Source organism: Aspergillus luchuensis, chromosome 8 (genome assembly GCF_016861625.1).
Source record: "Aspergillus luchuensis IFO 4308 DNA, chromosome 8, nearly complete sequence".
NCBI lineage: Eukaryota > Fungi > Ascomycota > Eurotiomycetes > Eurotiales > Aspergillaceae > Aspergillus > Aspergillus luchuensis.
In genome coordinates, this window is record NC_054856.1 from 3,757,403 (window position 1) to 3,774,561 (window position 17,159).

At 54.9% G+C, this 17,159-nt stretch overlaps 1 protein-coding gene across 1 annotated transcript; it reads left to right on the forward strand.

Annotated features, from left to right (window-relative positions):
• Nucleotides 1–482: 482 nt before the first annotated feature.
• AKAW2_81290S (non-ribosomal peptide synthetase) lies at nt 483–17,012 on the forward strand (the record flags this gene model as incomplete). The annotated part of the gene is made up of 2 exons (XM_041682405.1): nt 483–9,932; nt 9,996–17,012. 2 exons carry the CDS (start codon nt 483–485, stop codon nt 17,010–17,012), a joined length of 16,467 nt encoding a protein of 5,488 aa, XP_041549251.1.
• Between the last annotated feature and the right edge of the window lie 147 nt (nt 17,013–17,159).

Below are 17,159 nucleotides of genomic sequence, written 5' to 3' on the forward strand. Positions count from 1 at the left end.
GGATGCTGAGAACAGTGTGAGAGGTTGATCTGATGTTGGGGCCGAAACTGCTTACTATATAGGCTGAAACTGTATAGTAAGCAAATCCTGCGACAGGGGTATGTTACCACAGCCACTCTTGGGCGTCTAAAACGCAACAAAGAAAACAGGCATCGAATTTCTAAAATAGGCATCAAAATTCATAACAAATAGTAAACCACAGCCTCATGCTCTTCACTGCAGGGGCCGTAGGCTAACCTGATTAAACAATCATAATAAGCCTTACTGCTAAGCCCCACGTGGTGTGAATACCGCCGTAGTCGAGTATACAGCCCTAGGCTACGATATAACCCAGAGGCGGAGTAGCTTCAGGTATCCTAACTTTAGAATTCTACATTCACCTTTCCGTAAAACGCTGCCAAACTGTTGCTGCCTGAATCCTACTATCGTTAATCGACCGACCGCTTTTTGCCCTAACACCTAGACCTCCACTTTCTATCACCATGTATACTCAAGCCACTTCTACTATCCTTGTCGAGAACGTCGGCGTCTCCCATCGCGAGAACCCCGATACTGAAATCGCTGCTCTGATCAACGCTGCCTGGAGCATCGTGGTAGGGCAGTATACGGGGCAGGAAGACACTCGCTTCATCACAGCCACTACGTCGGGAGAGGCCGACGATCTTGAATCCACCTACCAAATCTGCAACGCACAGCTCGACGGCGCAACAACAATTTCCGACTTCATCCAACAAACACACCAAGCGACGAAGGAGCTGGCCTCCGACCAGGTCCCTTTGGCTCCTTCACGAAATGAAACTGCTACCTCGCCATTCCTACAATCCATCACGACCCTCACCTCCAACAAGACCTACCTCAACTCCTCCTCTCCCAGCCATCTTGACGCTACGGGCGCGCTAATTGAGCTCGTGGCTATCCCTCTGCCATTTGACAAGCTCGAATTTGTGGTGCGTTTTGCACCAAACACAATCGACCATGAACGAGCCGATCACCTCGCGGCTGCCTTTGCGCACGTTCTTAATTTGATCAACAACCCCGACCGGCGTCACGACCGCTTAGACGCCGTCGATCTAGTCAGTGACTACGACAAGGCAAAGCTTTGGACCTGGAATAGCGTCCAGCTGCCAGAGACGGTCGAATCATGCGTCCATCTCCTCTTCCGTCAGCGCGCGCAGGAGGAGCCGGACATGCTCGCCGTGGACGCCTGGGACGGCCGCTTCACGTATGGCGAGCTGGACGCTATTTCCGATCGCATCGCAGTCTGGCTAGCCCAAGAAGAGGGAATCCGACCGGAATCTATTGTCCCCCTGTGCTTTGAGAAGAGCCGCTGGGCCATTGCGGCCCTTTTGGGTGTAATCAAAGCAGGGGGTGCTATTGTGTTTATTGACCCAGCTAACCCAGTCAGCCGCAGGCAAGATATCATGGAACAAATCGAAGGTAAGTGGGTGCTGAGCTCCAAGAGCCAGGCCGAAACGTGGGAAAAGGAAATGGGCGTGCGAGCTATCGTCGTTGACGAACAATTCGTTGCCTCCCTCCCCGTCGATGATCAGATCCTCGAGTCCAGCGTTACCCCTAACAATCTCCTCTACCTCATCTTTACTTCAGGAAGCACAGGAAAGCCGAAAGGCTGTCTCATCCCGCACAAGGCATTCATCTCGGGTGCCCTCGTACACGCCTCTCTATCCAACCTCTCTCGCGGGAGTCGAGTCTTGCAGCTCGCCTCGTACAGTTTCGATGTGAGTATGCTGGAGATCATGACTTCGCTTATCTCGGGTGCATGTGTATGCACTCCAGACATGGCTAGCATGGCCCAGGGTCTCCAGCCCATCTTCGACAAATTCGACATCACATGGTCCTTTTTGACGCCGTCGCTCGTCAAGCTACTGCGACCCGAGATGGTTCCCAAGCTCAAAACCCTCGCCCTTGGTGGTGAGCCACTCAGCAAAGTCGACATCGAGACATGGGCACCACACGTGCAACTTATCAACGGGTACGGTCCGTCCGAATGTTCCGTTGCCGCTGCGGGTGATCCACATTTAAAACCAAACAGCGATCCATCAAATATTGGCCGCGCCGTTGGTGGACTTTGCTGGATCGTCGATGCCGAGAACCACGACCGGCTCGTTCCACTAGGCGCCGTCGGCGAACTCTTGATCTCCGGTCCCATTCTCGCTCGTGGATACTTGAACGATGCAGAAAAGACCGCCGCCTCTTTCATTGAGGACCCGACCTGGACCGAAGGCTGGTCGCTGACACCATCCAATGCGACCGTGTTGAGTGAAAGTGCTTCCATGCGCTTTTACAAGACCGGTGACTTGGCCCGGTTTAACCTTGACGGCACCATCCAGATCCTGGGTCGCAAAGATACCCAAGTTAAACTTCGTGGTCTACGCGTGGAGTTGGGTGAAATTGAGCACAACATCGCTCGCCACCCCCACATCAAACATGCTGCGGCATTCCTTCCCAAGGCTGGGCGTTGCAAGGAGAAGATCGTCGCCGTTGTATGCTTGAAAGACTTCGCTCAGGACTCCAAAGCTGGCGACTCCAGTGCGCCGATCGACGTGCTATTCGAAGATGAGAGACCAGATGTCAAGGACCAGACCGATGCAGTCCGGAACCACCTGCGCGGCTGTGTGCCGGAATACATGGTTCCCGCCGTATGGATCGTGGTTGAGGCATGGCCGCTGTTGGTGTCCGCCAAGCTCGATCGCAAGCGGGTTTTCAACTGGTTGTTGGATATGGATGAGAGCCTGTACAATCGCCTTCTAGGATTACTCAGTGCTGATTTGTCAGAAAATCGCTCCTTGGATGAGGAGCCCGACTTGGATCTGTCAGAGGTCGAGCGAGCCCTTCGAGACATTTTCGCTGGTGCCCTGAACACTCCCACTCACAGTCTGCCGCTGGACAAGTCTTTCATCGCGCTTGGTGGCGACAGTCTCGCTGCCATGCGTGTGATCTCACAATGCAAGCGCGCCGGCTTGAATGTTACAGTACAGGACATGATGAAGAGCAATGGCATCAAAGACCTGGCTGGCCGTTTGGAGAAGTCCTCTGGTCTGAAACCAAAGTCGAGCAGTTTGGATGCCTCGTTTCCACTTTCCAGGGCTCAGCAATTCTGTCTGGGTGACGGGAGGGCGGCAAACCACCTCACGCAGAGCATTCTCTTGAAATTGGATGCTAGTGTTTCGGCTGCTCGGGTCAAGGCTGCCCTGGAGGCTATTGTTACCCGCCACTCCATGTTGCGGGCGCGCTTTGCTGACATTGTAGAGGACGGCGCCGTTTCCCTCAAGCAAACGATCGCCTCTGAGGTTGAGTGTTCTTACCGCTTCCAACATCACCGCATAGAACGTCCTGAAGATATCACCACCATCGCAGCCTCAGCCGACGCGGTGTCGCTCTCTGGACCCATTTTCTCTGCTGGTTTGGTTTCAGGAACAGAAAAGCAACTGTTGGTCTTGAGAGCCCACAGTGCTGTGATCGACACTCCCTCCTGGAACATCATCATCCGACAGCTTCAGAACTGCTTGAGTCTCTCAGATGGGCCTATTCCGGACAAGAAAGCCGAGGAGCCAGTCTCTCTTCAGAACTGGGTCAATTTTGAGAGAGAGTCATCGGGCGCCGAGATTGCAGTCGCGCCACGCACTTTGGCAGCCACGGAAGTTGATATGGACTACCAGGCAGTGGAGATTGACCAGGAAACAGCCACTCTGCTCTTGAGCGACGAAGTACACAGACCACTGCGGACTGAGGTTGTCGACTTGATAATGGCAAGTCTGATGCTCTCGTTCAGCCAAATCTTTGGCGACCGCGAGACCCTGCCTACACTTGCTCTGTGGGAGGATGAGCGTGGACTTGCGTTTGAAGATTTCGGCATTGACCTTTCGCAAACCGTTGGTCGATTCGAGACTCTCCGTTCAATGGTTCTCGACACCGCCGATATGAGCACCACCGACGAGCAAGTGCGCATGCTGAAGGGAATCAAGGACGCCCGGAAAACGAGAATGAAGTCAAGCAGTACTGAAAGCCCAGAGATCTCGTTTCGCTACCGCAATCTGTCGAACGTGATTGACGGTCCTCGCAGTCTGGTGCAGATTAAGCCGCGCCCGGTCTTCCTTCCTGCTCCCGGCGCCGCTCCTTTGGTCAGCAACATCTCCATTGTGGCGGAAGTTATCGATGACAATATTCAGCTTGCGTTCTCTTTCAATAAGAAGGTTGTGCAAGAGACCCACGTCAAGGCTTGGATCGCGACCGCGCAGGAAACACTTGCTACCCTCGTTGTCAAGATGATGACCGCCCCAGTCGAATACACTCCATCAGACTTTCCGTTATTGGGCGAGGTCAGCTACAGCACCCTGGATAACCTTATCTACGACAAACTGCCTCAGATCGGCCTCATTCCTGGGCCTGAGACCTCGTTGATCGAAGATATTTATCCATGCTCACCCATGCAACAGGACCTGTTGCTTAGCCAGCACCGGTCTAAGGATGACACATATGATGTCTACCATATCGCGGAACTCAGGTCGCGCGATCCCAAGGAGTCGGTGTCCGTTGAGCGACTTGCGCGGTCGTGGGGCGAGGTTGTGCAGCGACACACATCTCTACGCACCATCTTCGTTGAAAGTGCCGACGTCGAGGCTCAATTCAACCAAGTTGTGCTATCGCACACCCAGCCCAATATTTCAATCGTGGACTGCTGCCCTACTGATGACTTCGCTTTGGTCCTTGCCAACCAAGACCCTGTCTCAATCAGAGGACCCGAACCTGCCCATCGACTCTCCATTTGCCGCATTGCTGGAGCCAACCACGTTGTGATGAAGCTAGAGATCAACCACGCCATCGTGGATGGCGTATCCGCGGCCGTGATCGTCCGTGACCTACTGCAGGCGTATGATGGTCATGCCGCCAAGTGGGAGCCAGCAATGCCGTTCCGCAACTACATCTCCCACATTCGACAGACACCTCTGGCCTCATCAATCGACTTTTGGGCAGAATACCTGAAGGATCAAAGTGCGACCATGGTTCCTAGGCTGGCCAGTCTAGAAACCGACAATCAAGGTGAGAGGCAGTTGAACGTGGTGTCGGTTCCCCTGAAGGAGGAAGGGGTCTGCAATGAGGCACTCCTCGACTTCTGCCGGAAGGCCTCAGTCACCCCTGCCAACGTGTTCCAAGCCGCCTGGGCCCTGGTACTCCGCGCCTATGCTGAGTCGCCCGAGCAAGTCTGCTTCGGTTACCTCTCGGCGGGACGCGACGCTCCCCTGCAGGGCATCCAAGACGGAGTGGGTGCTTTCCTCACTATGCTGGTGAGCCGTCTGTCTTTTGCAACTGAGAACGCAGGTGCCAATGCTACCACTGTTAATACACTACTGGACGCCGTGCAAGTTGTTGCTGATGACTACGTCAACGCTCTGCCTCACCAGCACGTTGGTCTCTCCAACATCCAGCATGCACTCAAGACAGGAGGAAGCCCACTTTTCAACACTATCGTTACGGTAAACCGCGATGTTGACAGCCCCGCCGATTCTTCACTCATCTTCAAGAACATCGGGGATCACGAACCCGACGAGTATGCTATCGTCCTAGACGTGCAGCTCAACGGTTCCAACATGGCGCGAGCTTCCCTCCGTCACTGGACCGATCATTTGACACCTAAACAAGCAAGCAATATCGCCAGTGCGCTTGGAAGTGCTGTTAAATCTATTATAACCCGACCGGATACCCCTATCAACGAGGTGAGCCTTGTGGGGGTTGCCCATAAACATGAACTATTGTCCTTCAACACCCACCCGCTGCCACGGGCAAACCGATTGATCTTCACCAAGTTCGAGAAACTCGCTCGCGTGCAGCCTGATGCCCAGGCTGTGTGTGCTTGGGATGGCGAATGGACGTACTCGCAGCTCGATGAGGTATCTAACCGCCTCGCTCACTACCTTCGTGCTTTGGGGGTAGGTCCCGAGGCCGTAGTGCCACACTGTTTCCCCAAGTCGGGCTGGACTATCGTGACGTGCCTTGCAATCCTGAAAGCGGGTGGTGCATTCGTAGGTCTGGATCCGACACACCCAAGAAAGCGACTGGAAGGCTTGGTCCAAGAAGCTGGAGCCACGGTGGTGTGCGTGGCACCGCAGAATAGGCACTTGTTCGAGGCATGCGACAGCTTGAGCATCGTGGCGATCACTCCCGAATTTGTTGCCAAGCTCCCTTCGAAGTCAGGGCCGGCATGTGGTTCCATCCAGCCAAACAATGCAGCTTGCGTCGTTTTCACGTCTGGTACAACAGGCCGCCCCAAGGCTGTAGTGGTGGAACATGCCTCGATGGCGACCTTGTCAGATCTCATGGGTCCGGCAGTTCGCATCGGCCCAGAGGCTCGCGTCTTCCAGTTTGCCAGCTACACCTTCGATACATCGAACCAGGACATCTTCACGACCCTACAACGCGGTGGCTGTATTTGCGTCCCCTCGGATGACGACCGTGTCAACGACATCCCTGGCGCTTTAAACCGCCTCCGCGCTAACCACGCCCATTTGACCAGCACAGTTATCAGTCTCATGCGCCCGGAGCAGGTTCCTCAGCTTCGATGGCTCTTCAGTGCTGGAGAGCCCCTTACCAGGGAGAACGTGGAGATCTGGGCGCCAGCGGTGGAGCTCTACAACAGTTATGGCCCGGCCGAGTCATCTGTTGCCGTCACTTGTACTCCCACCCGCCTGAGCGTTAATGGCAGCCCAGCAAATATTGGTCAGGCCTTTGGTTGCCACGCATGGATTGTCGACCCTAGCGATCACCACAAGCTGATGCCTCTGGGGGCTGTGGGCGAGCTCCTCCTTGAGGGTCCGCTGCTTGCACGTCATTATCTAAACAATCCAGAGCAGACAGCAGCAGCCTTTGTCCAAAACCCGAAATGGGCAAAGAGTATGACTCCGGACCGTAACCGACGCTTATACAGAACCGGTGATCTGTGCCGTTTCAACCGGGATGGTAGTCTGACCATCATCGGCCGCCGGGATAGTCAGATCAAGATTCACGGCCAGCGCGTTGAGCTTGACCACATCAAGTACGAAGTCCAGGCACAGCTGGCCCAGCTTGACCACTCGAGTCTAGTGTCTGTCGACGCCGTGATGCTTCCAAGCAGCCAAACTCAGGACCGAACCCTGGTAGCATTCGTTCAGTTCCTCGATGAGTCGTCCTCAAAGCCGCTGGACACCTCGCCAACTCCCATGACCGAGACACTCGCCCGCCTGTTTTCAGACCTCAAGGCAGCCCTCAAAACCAGTCTGCCCCAGTACATGGTCCCCGCCATGTTCATTCCAATCACGCAGATCCCGCGAACCGCAAACGGCAAGTTGGCTAGAAATGTCCTGCGCGAGATAATCGCCTCTCTCTCGGAGTCCGATGTCTCCCGTTACATGCTACAGGGTGATACTACGAAGAGGGCACCGACGACACCCCGTGAACAGAAGCTGCAGGCTGCCTGGAGTAAAGTGCTTAACCTGCCTATGGAGAAGGTGGGCGCTTCTGATGACTTCTTCCAACTTGGAGGCGACTCGGTCGTGGCCATGCGGCTTGCAGGTGCTGCACGAGTGGCAGGCATGTCCTTGACTTTCGCGGACATCTTCGCGCATCCCGTCTTGTCCGATATGGCTCAAGTCGTGCGCATGGGCGATGAATCTGGTGAACCGGAAACAGATGAGACGGCATTTGACCTTGTCCCACTGTCATCTACCTCACCACTGCAAACGATTCGCGCCGAAGCAGCAGCACAGTGTGGTGTTAGGCCAGAGGCCATCGTCGATATGTACCCGTCCACCCCACTGCAGGAGGGCCTGATTGCTCTTTCCATGCGACAAACCGGAGCGTACAAGGATCAACGCATCTTGCGCCTCACGGACCCGAAATATGACGTGTCCAGATTCCGCCGTGCGTTTGATGCTGTTGCCTCCGCCGAACCCATTTTCCGCACACGCTTTGTGAGCGTCAGTGGCGCTGGACTGCTCCAGGCGGTATTGAATGTCCCGGTTAACTGGACCAAGAGCGACAATTTGGCCGCGTATCTCGAGGAGGATTTGAACGCTCCAGTGACCTATGGAAGCGCGCTCATCCGCCTTGCCCTGGTAGAAGAGCAGGACGGAGAACGCTACATCGTGTGGTCAGGACACCATGCGCTGTGCGACGGCTTCAGCATGGACATCACATTCGAACAAATTGCCCATGCCATGGAACACGATGGTTCCATCGTGCCCAAGCCGGTGTCTTTCAAGGGATTCATCCGCTTCTTGCAGGATCAGGAGCGAGACAGCTCTGCCAGGGAGTACTGGCAGAAGCAGTTCCCTGCTGATGGCGAGGCACCACCCCAATTCCCTCCTCGGCCACAAGGCCACCAGGTTGTCCCCCATCGCGCGTGTCGCTTGCAGTTCCAGCTGAATCGTCCGACCGGGACCAAGATCTCGGTGACGAACTATCTGCGCGCCGCATGGGGTCTAGTCGTGGCTCGACACATGGACAGCTCGGACGTCCTGTTTGGCGTGACCCTTTCTGGCCGAAATGCCCCGGTTGCGGGTATCTCTACCATGAACGGGCCCACGATGACAACCGCCCCGTTCCGCATGACAGTTCCATTGGACGGCGAGACAACGGTCGCACAGTACTTGGACTCCCTTCACCAGCAGGGTATGACAATGATGCCGTTTGAACACACCGGCCTGCAGAATATTCGTCGACTCAATGAGCAAGCTCGTGCGGCTATCGACAACATGGGACATCGTTTCGCGGTGGAGCCGAGCATCGCGGACGTTAGCGAGGCCCTCAACGGAATGGCAATCGTAACCGCCGATCTGCCAGAGGGCTTTTACACGGATGCGTTGGTCATTCGCAACTACGACCACAGCGACGGAGCAATTGTCGTGGAAGCCCGATATGATCATACTTTGATCTCTGATCGAGATATGCAGAGACTGCTCAGCCAGTATAACCATGTCGTCCAGCAACTGACCAGTCAACCGGAGACTTGCGTTCGCGATATCCAAGTTCTTAGTCCAGAAGACATCAGCGAGATCACCGCATGGAATGGTGATCTGCCTGAGACAGTACAAGGGTGTATACATCAACTTGTCGCGGAGCGAACCAAGGAGCGTCCAGACGCTGAGGCTGTGTGTGCCTGGGACGGAAGCTTCACCTTCGGAGGACTGGATGCGGTGACGGAACGCCTCGCAGCCCATCTCCAAAGCCTCGGTATCGGCCCAGAAGTGACTGTCGCTCTTTGCTTTGACAAGTCCAAATGGAATGTCGTCTCCATGTTATCCGTCCTCAAGGCTGGCGGTTGCTACACGGCCTTGAGCCCGGCATATCCCGCCGCTCGCATGCAGGATATTCTCCAGGACGTCCAAGCACCCTTGGTACTTTGTTCACCCCACCATGCGGATAAGTTCGCCGGCATGGCACCAAAGGTTCTCCCGATCGATGATGCCAGTTTCGAATATATACCCAAACAAACAACAGCTGACCGCGTCACGTCCACCGTGCAACCATCCAACGCAGCTCTGATCGTTTTCACATCTGGCAGTACCGGTAAGCCCAAGGGCGCAATCATCGAGCATCGAGGGTTGTGCTCCATGCAGCACTATGAAGGACCTCATGTACAAATGGGACCGGATACTCGCACCCTTCAATTTGCCTCACATGTCTTTGACGTGTCCAATTCGGAGGTCTTCACAACCCTGATGCGGGGTGGCTGTGTTTGTGTGCCGTCTGAGACTGAGCGACTTAGCGACCTCGCTGGCGCTGTTAACAAATATAGAGTGAACTGGTCCTTCCATGTTCCAACAACTGCAGAGACACTCGATCCGGAGCAGATGCCAGGCTTGAAGCATCTGGCTTTGGGCGGTGAGGCCATCAGTCAAGGGCTATGTGACCGATGGGCATCCCGTGTGACGCTCCTCAATGTATGTCCTCCTAACTGCTCTCTTTATGTCTTTTTTTCTAGACACATTGCTAACCCCTAACAGTCATATGGGCCCTCGGAGTGCAGTATCTGGACTAGCGTCTCGCATCTGCAGCCGGGAACCTCGTCTCCGAACAACATTGGCCGAGGACTTGGATGCCGCACATGGATCACCGAAGCAAATGATCACAATCGTCTGGTGGCGATCGGTTGCGTCGGCGAGCTCTGTGTCGAAGGCCCTATCGTCACTCGAGGCTATAAAGCCAATCCGGAACAGACCGCTGCTGCCTATATCGAGAACCCGACATTTTCGCGGGAGCTGGGCATCCAAACCATGCGCATGTACAAGACAGGTGACCTGGTGAAGTATGATGCAGACGGCACTATCCTCTACGTTGGTCGCAAGGATAGCCAAGTCAAGGTCCGTGGGCAGCGCATTGAGCTGAGTGAGGTGGAACAAAACATTGTGGCCCATGGTATTGATGCGGATGCCGTCGTTGTTGAAAAGATCTTCCTGGATGGCAACAAAGACCGCGTGGCTCTGGCGGCATTCCTAAGGCTCAATACGGCCTCCGAGTTAACTGATGCGTCTGAGGATGTCGAAAGCTTGGACGTCGTCCGTGACCAGCTCGTCGCCCTGAAGAACCACCTTTTGGAGACAATCCCTCCCCACATGGTTCCTTCTTTCTTTATTCCCATGCGATCCATGCCCGTGACGCAGACAGGGAAGAAGAACCGCAAGGCGCTCCGAACACTTGCGGCGTCTTTCTCGTCCGAGCAAAGACAACAGTACGCTCTGGGCGATGAAGCCGAGGCCTCAAACGCCACCGGAGGTCGTGCATGCACAAGCGAAACTGAGATGCGAGTCCGGAGTTTGTGGTCTGAAGTCCTCGGGATCTTCCCAGAGGAGTCAATCTCGGCCAACGACAACTTCTTCCACAGAGGAGGCGATTCAATTCAAGCCATGCGACTGGCAGCCGCCGCTCGTCGCGCTGGCAAGGCGCTGGCAGTGAGCGACTTGTTCCGCATGCCGCGCTTGTATCAAATGGCCGAGCTCTGGGAAAGTAGTGTGCAAAGCCAAGATGCAAACATTGCGCCTTTCTCTCTGCTCCAACCAGAGATCGTTGATGACGTTATTCAGGAGGCCGTTCGCCAATGCAACGTTGATTCGAGCGATATCGAAGACATTTATCTCTGTTCAGCGCTGCAAGAAGGTCTTATGGCAGTCTCCACGCGGAAGCAGGGCTCCTACATCTCAACAAGAATCTTCGACTTGCCAGCCGATCTCGACATCGACCGCTTCAAAGCAGCATGGCAAAAGGCAGCTGATGTTTTCCCGATCCTGCGGACACGCATTGTTCTCGGTCGCTCGTCCGAGTCTCTCCAGGTGGTGGTCAAGGAGAAGTTGACCTGGCAGACAATCACCGATGAGACATCCTTTAGCCTTCCTTTGATTGAGTACGGAGGTCGCCTGTGCTCCTTTGCGATTGATATTGAGGCACGCAAGTTTGTCTTGGCTCTTCACCACGCTCTTTATGATGGTTGGAGTGCGACCGTGCTACTTGGAGCTGTGGAGAAGTTCTACGCGGGTGAGCAATACCAGGTGGGACCAGGATATAATGTCTTCATCCGCCATCTCTCTCAGGTTGATCAGTCCGAGTCGGACAGCTTCTGGAAAGATCAACTCAGCGGTACACCCGCACATTTTCCCAAGTTGCCCTCTAAGACATATGAGGCCAAGAACAGTGCCAACGTGTCTCACACCATTCGTCTACCGGCACCCGAGCAGCAACCGACTGGAATTCTCAAGTCAACGCTGCTGCGAGCGGCATGGGCCATTGTGAGCTCCAGGCATGCCGGTTCGAATGATATCACCTTTGGTGCGGCACAATCAGGTCGCGACTGCGCTGTCCCTGGCATCGTTGAAGTTGTCGGGCCGACCGTGACTACAGTACCAGTTCGTATCCAGCTCAACGACGACGAGGCCATCATCAACTTCCTCCAGCGCGTCCAAGAACAATCTGTCAGTATGATCCCGCACCAACATGCTGGTGTGCAGACGCTTCGGCAGTTGGGAAAGGAGGTCCAAGCTGCTCTCGATTTTACCACCTTGTTCGAGTTCGGAGAGGATTCCACCCAGAAAGGCTTCATCACAGAGATTGAAATGCCAGAGCTGCTGGACGGATTCTGGTCATATCCTATTGTCTTCGAGTGCCATCTGGCGGAGAACGGGGAGACTGTCAACGTTTTGGCACGACATGATCCGACCGTTATCCCCACACACCAGATGGAATGGATATGCAAGCAGTTCGAACACGTTGTTGACCAGCTCTATCGCATGGCGTCCGCCGAGGTGCAAGCTAACAAACTTCGTGACCTCGACATCTTCGGCCCAAGTGACTTTACCCAGATCGAGGCCTGGAACGCTAGATGGCCTGCGGGTTCCATCGACGGTAAGACAGTTCACGAAGCCATTGCGGAGCAAAGTCGGCTTCGTCCTCACAATCTCGCCCTCTCAGGCTGGGATGGGGAGATGACCTACGCCCAGCTAGAGCACTACGCGACCAAGCTAGCCAAGACACTTATTCTGAAGGGCGTTGGCCTCGAAGTCATGGTGCCTCTATGCTTTGACAAGTCCACATGGGCGATCGTGTCCACCATAGCTATCATCAAGGCCGGAGGTGTTGTTGTGCATCTCGGCCCTACTCACCCGGCGAACCGCAGAAAGGAGATCCTGAAGACAATCGGAGCCGAATTTGTATTGGTCTCGCCGCAGCACACTGGTATTTTTAATGATGCCGCTGTTACGACCATCCCAATCAATCAAGAGTACTTGGATCGCCTGCCCGACGTTGACTACATTGATCTACCCAAGGTCAACCCCTCGAACGCCGTCTATGTTTGCTTCACCTCGGGAAGCACAGGTCGGCCCAAGGGAATTGTGGTCGAGCACGGCAACCTGCGCATGAGCGCACAAGCACACGGTGCACAATTCAAGGTCAACCCTGGCACCAGGGTGTTCCAGTTCTCGGCCTACACTTTCGATATCGGTCTCGGTGACATTTTCATCTCGCTCCAACGCGGAGCCACCATCTGCACGCCATCTGAGTGGGAGAGATTGAACGAGCTTCCCGGCGCCATCACCAAATATAAGGCGAACTTCATGTCAGTCACCCCATCTGTGGCCAAGCTCCTCCGCCCAGAAGCTGTTCCGACACTGCGCACCCTCGTGCTCGGTGGTGAGGCACCCACTCAAGACAACGTTCAAACCTGGTCGGATAAACTGAACCTGATCATTATTTGGGGGCCAGCTGAGACCACCATCTATGCATCTGCGACGCCCCCGACAACCCGGGAAACAAGTGCACAAGGCCTCGGAAACCCAATGGGTAGTGTGATGTGGCTCTGCGATCCAGACAATCACGACAGACTAGTACCCCTTGGTTGCGTCGGAGAAATCGTTGTCGAAGGTCCCCTCGTCTCTCGAGGCTATCTCAAGGACGACGCAAAGACGGCAGCCGCATACATCGAGGATCCAGCCTGGACGAAGAGGATGGACAAGAGTGCCTCGCCTCGCAGGATGTACAAAACTGGAGACTTGGCACGCTACGACGCCAACGGCTACATGTTATTCTCCGGTCGGAAGGATAATCAAGTGAAGCTCCATGGTCAAAGAATGGAGCTGGACGAAGTGGAGCATGGCATGTTGAGACACGAAAGAGTGCGCCAGGCGGTTGCACGCATTCCTCGCCACGGCCCGCTCAAGGACAAGCTGGTGGCCATGTTGAGTCTCCATGATGTCTCGTCGACCAGCTCGCCCATTGCCAACAAAATAATCGTGCTGGATGAAGCCTCTCATGGTATTAAGATTGGACAGGAACTTGCTTCCGTGCGTGGGTTGCTGCAACAAAACGTGCCAAGCTACATGGTGCCAACGATCTGGATTGGTGTCGAGGCCGTTCCATTGAGCGCCAATTCTAAGGTGGATCGGAAGTCCGTGGATGCTTGGATGGAAGAGATGGATCAAGAAACATATGCCTCCTTGCTACGTGAGGGAGGTAGTGACAAGAAGGAAGAAGAAATTCGTCGCCCATCCACCCCAGTGGAGCAGATCCTGTGCAACCTCATCAGCAAAATCCTCGGCTTGAACGCGGAGACACTCAACCTCAACTCCTCATTCCTGGCCCTCGGTGGCGACTCCGTCGCTGCCATGCAGCTGCGTAGCAAGTCTCGCGCCGACGGGGTCACAGTCTCCATGCTGGACATTATCAGGTGCAAGAGCCTGGTGGAGCTTGCAGCAAAAGCGGAATATACTGAGCCAGCCGTGAAGAAGGTCCAGGACGGATCTTTCGAACTCTCGCCAATCCAGCAAATGTACTTTGATTTGGTAGGATCTGCCGCAGATGCAAACATTGGTCATCTCGACCAAAGCATTCTTCTGGAAGTCAACAACTCCGTGCCTCCTCAAGCATTGCGACCGGCGCTGGTGCAGGTCGTTCGCCGGCACTCGATGCTCCGCGCCCGGTATTCACGGAATGATGCCGGCCAATGGTACCAGTACCTTGCTGAAGACTCGGCAAACTCATTCCATTTCAGTGTCGAAGACGTGGAAGATGGTTATCAAGTTTCCAACATACTTAGAAACATGGGCGGTGTGTTTGACATCGAAAAGGGCCCAGTCTTCGCTGCCCGCGTGTACAATCTCCGTGCAGAGCGCAAGCAGTTGATGTTCGTTCATGCTCACCATTTGGTGGTGGATGTGGTTTCATGGCACGTTCTGCTGGGAGACCTGGAGCTGGCCATTGCCACTGGCAGCTTGGCCGGCCCAGCTCCGCTCTCTTTCCAGAGTTGGTTGCGTTCTCAGAAGGAAATGGCGCAGTCTCTCGAGCCGAGAGATCTGCTACCGTTCGCAAACACCAGCATGCCAGTGGCCAACTTTGAGTACTGGGGAATGGGTGGCAAGAAGTCTAACAGATACTGTGACGCCGTCGTGACTGATTTCTGGCTGGACGAGACTCTAACAAACCAGTTAATGAGTGTCAGCAAGGGGGCTTCAGGCGCTGCCCCTGTCGACATCATTCTGGCCTCTCTTCTCCACTCCTTTGCGGCTGTCTTCCCCGACCGCGCCGCACCACCAGTCTTCTCCGAGGGCCACGGCCGCGAGTCATGGAACAACCAGGTCGATCCTTCCGGCACAGTGGGCTGGTTCACGACTATGAGCCCACTGCATGTATCTGATCTCGAGTCGGACATCATCGCAACCGTGCAAACAGTCAAGGACTTGCGACGCAGCCTACCCGCCAACGGCATGTCCTATTTCAGCTCCAGATACCTGTCTGAAAAGGGACGCAAGGCCTTCGGGTCGCATTTCGACATGGAAATCATGTTTAACTACCTTGGCCGCTCCTCTGAAGTTGGTTCGGAGAACGCCCTTCTCTCGCATGCCGAGCTTCCAGACGGCGCGACTTTCGACCAGTTGGTCCAAGATGAAAAGCTTCCCCGCTGGTCTCTTTTCGACATCGTGGCTCTTGTTGTGGGTGGTAAGACTCACGTCACCGTGGCCTATAACAAGCACATGCAACACCAGGATAGGATTGTTGAGTGGGCAGCCAAGACAAAATCGACGCTTAGCCTTGCCATTGAGGTTCTCAGTGGTGTGAAAGGCCTACCGCCCACTCCCACTCCCACTCGCACCCCCCTTACCCCTACCCCTACCCCTACCTCCACCCCCAAACCCTCAATCGTGCAGCACCAGCCCCAGGATCAATGCATCACCCTCGACAACATTGAAGGAATTTACCCCTGTGCCCCAGTACAGCGACACATGCTCGCAGAGCGCGAAAAGTACCCCAACCGCCGCCTATACGAGATGGACTTCACCTACCACGCCCATACAATCAACGGTGTCGTCGACGTGGACAGAGTCCGCGACGCATGGCACCAGGTTGTGCAACGTCATCCCGCACTTCGCACGGTATTCCTGCCCAGCATGTCTTCGCCGGGCTCATACGACCAAATTGTGATCCGAAACTGGTACCCTGAGGTCCCCGTGATCGAGTGCGCCAGCGAAGATGAGATGACGGCTCGAATGGACGCCTACCGATCAGTCAACTACAGCCTCTCGAACAGAAAGCCACACCATCAGCTCACCTTGTTCCGTACAACCACAAAGGACGGGGTGAAGAAGGTCGCCTTCAAAACCGAAACAGACCACACCCTGACCGACGGCGTTTCTGTCGCTCTGATCCTCCGTGACCTGATGCAGGCATACGAGGGCAAGCTTCCCACCACCACAGCCCCATCTTTCGGCAACTACTCGGTCTGGCTGCGCAGCATGAGCCAAGGCGAAACACTAGTCAAGGACATGGAATACTGGCTAGAGTTCTCACAGAGCGCGGGAGCATCGCTTATCCCTCATACCGATGCCTCATGCCTTGTGCCCTCGCAGCCCCGGGTCCACAAGACAAAGACCATCAACCTCGATTCGGAGACCACCAGCCGACTACCCGCCTTCTGCGTGCAGCACGGTGTCACGATGGCAGCCTTTCTTCAAACCGCCTGGGGAATGGTGCTACAGCACCTCACCGGGTCGGATAAGACCCTGTTCTCCTTCATGACAGCCAACAGAGATGCACCATTCACCGGCGCAGCAGAGACAGTTGGTCCGCTCATTCAAATGCTTTTGTGTCGGATCGATCTCAGCAACAGAGCCATTGGTGATGTGCTTAGGCAGGCACGAGATGATTTCCTCGAGTCACTGGAGCATCAGTACGGGCTGGCACAGATGGAAGACGTGTGGCAGACCCCAGCATGGAACTCTCTTATGAGTCTACAGTACATGGACTCGCGGGTGGGTCAGAAGGCCACCGAGCGGACTGAACTCGAGGTTGAGCTACGTTCGGCAGAGGATCCCACTGCGTGGGACGTGTCGATTGGCTTGCAGATCCACAGTCGTGGAGATGGCGTCACAGAGGTGGATGCGGAGCTTGGTTACTGGTCTGATGTTCTCACGGATGAGCGGGCGGGATACGTGAAGGATTTGTTTGAAGCTTCTGTGAAGAAGATGATTGAAGGATATTGACCGATTTGGGTTTTTAAATGGTTCACTCGCTGATGTCAACAGGCGGGACCTGTTATTTCCTTTTGTGTGAGATTTTGAAGTTGCACAAGGCTGGGCCTTGATAAGCAGCATCTGTCAGACTGACTATTGTGTCACATTTCCTTATGT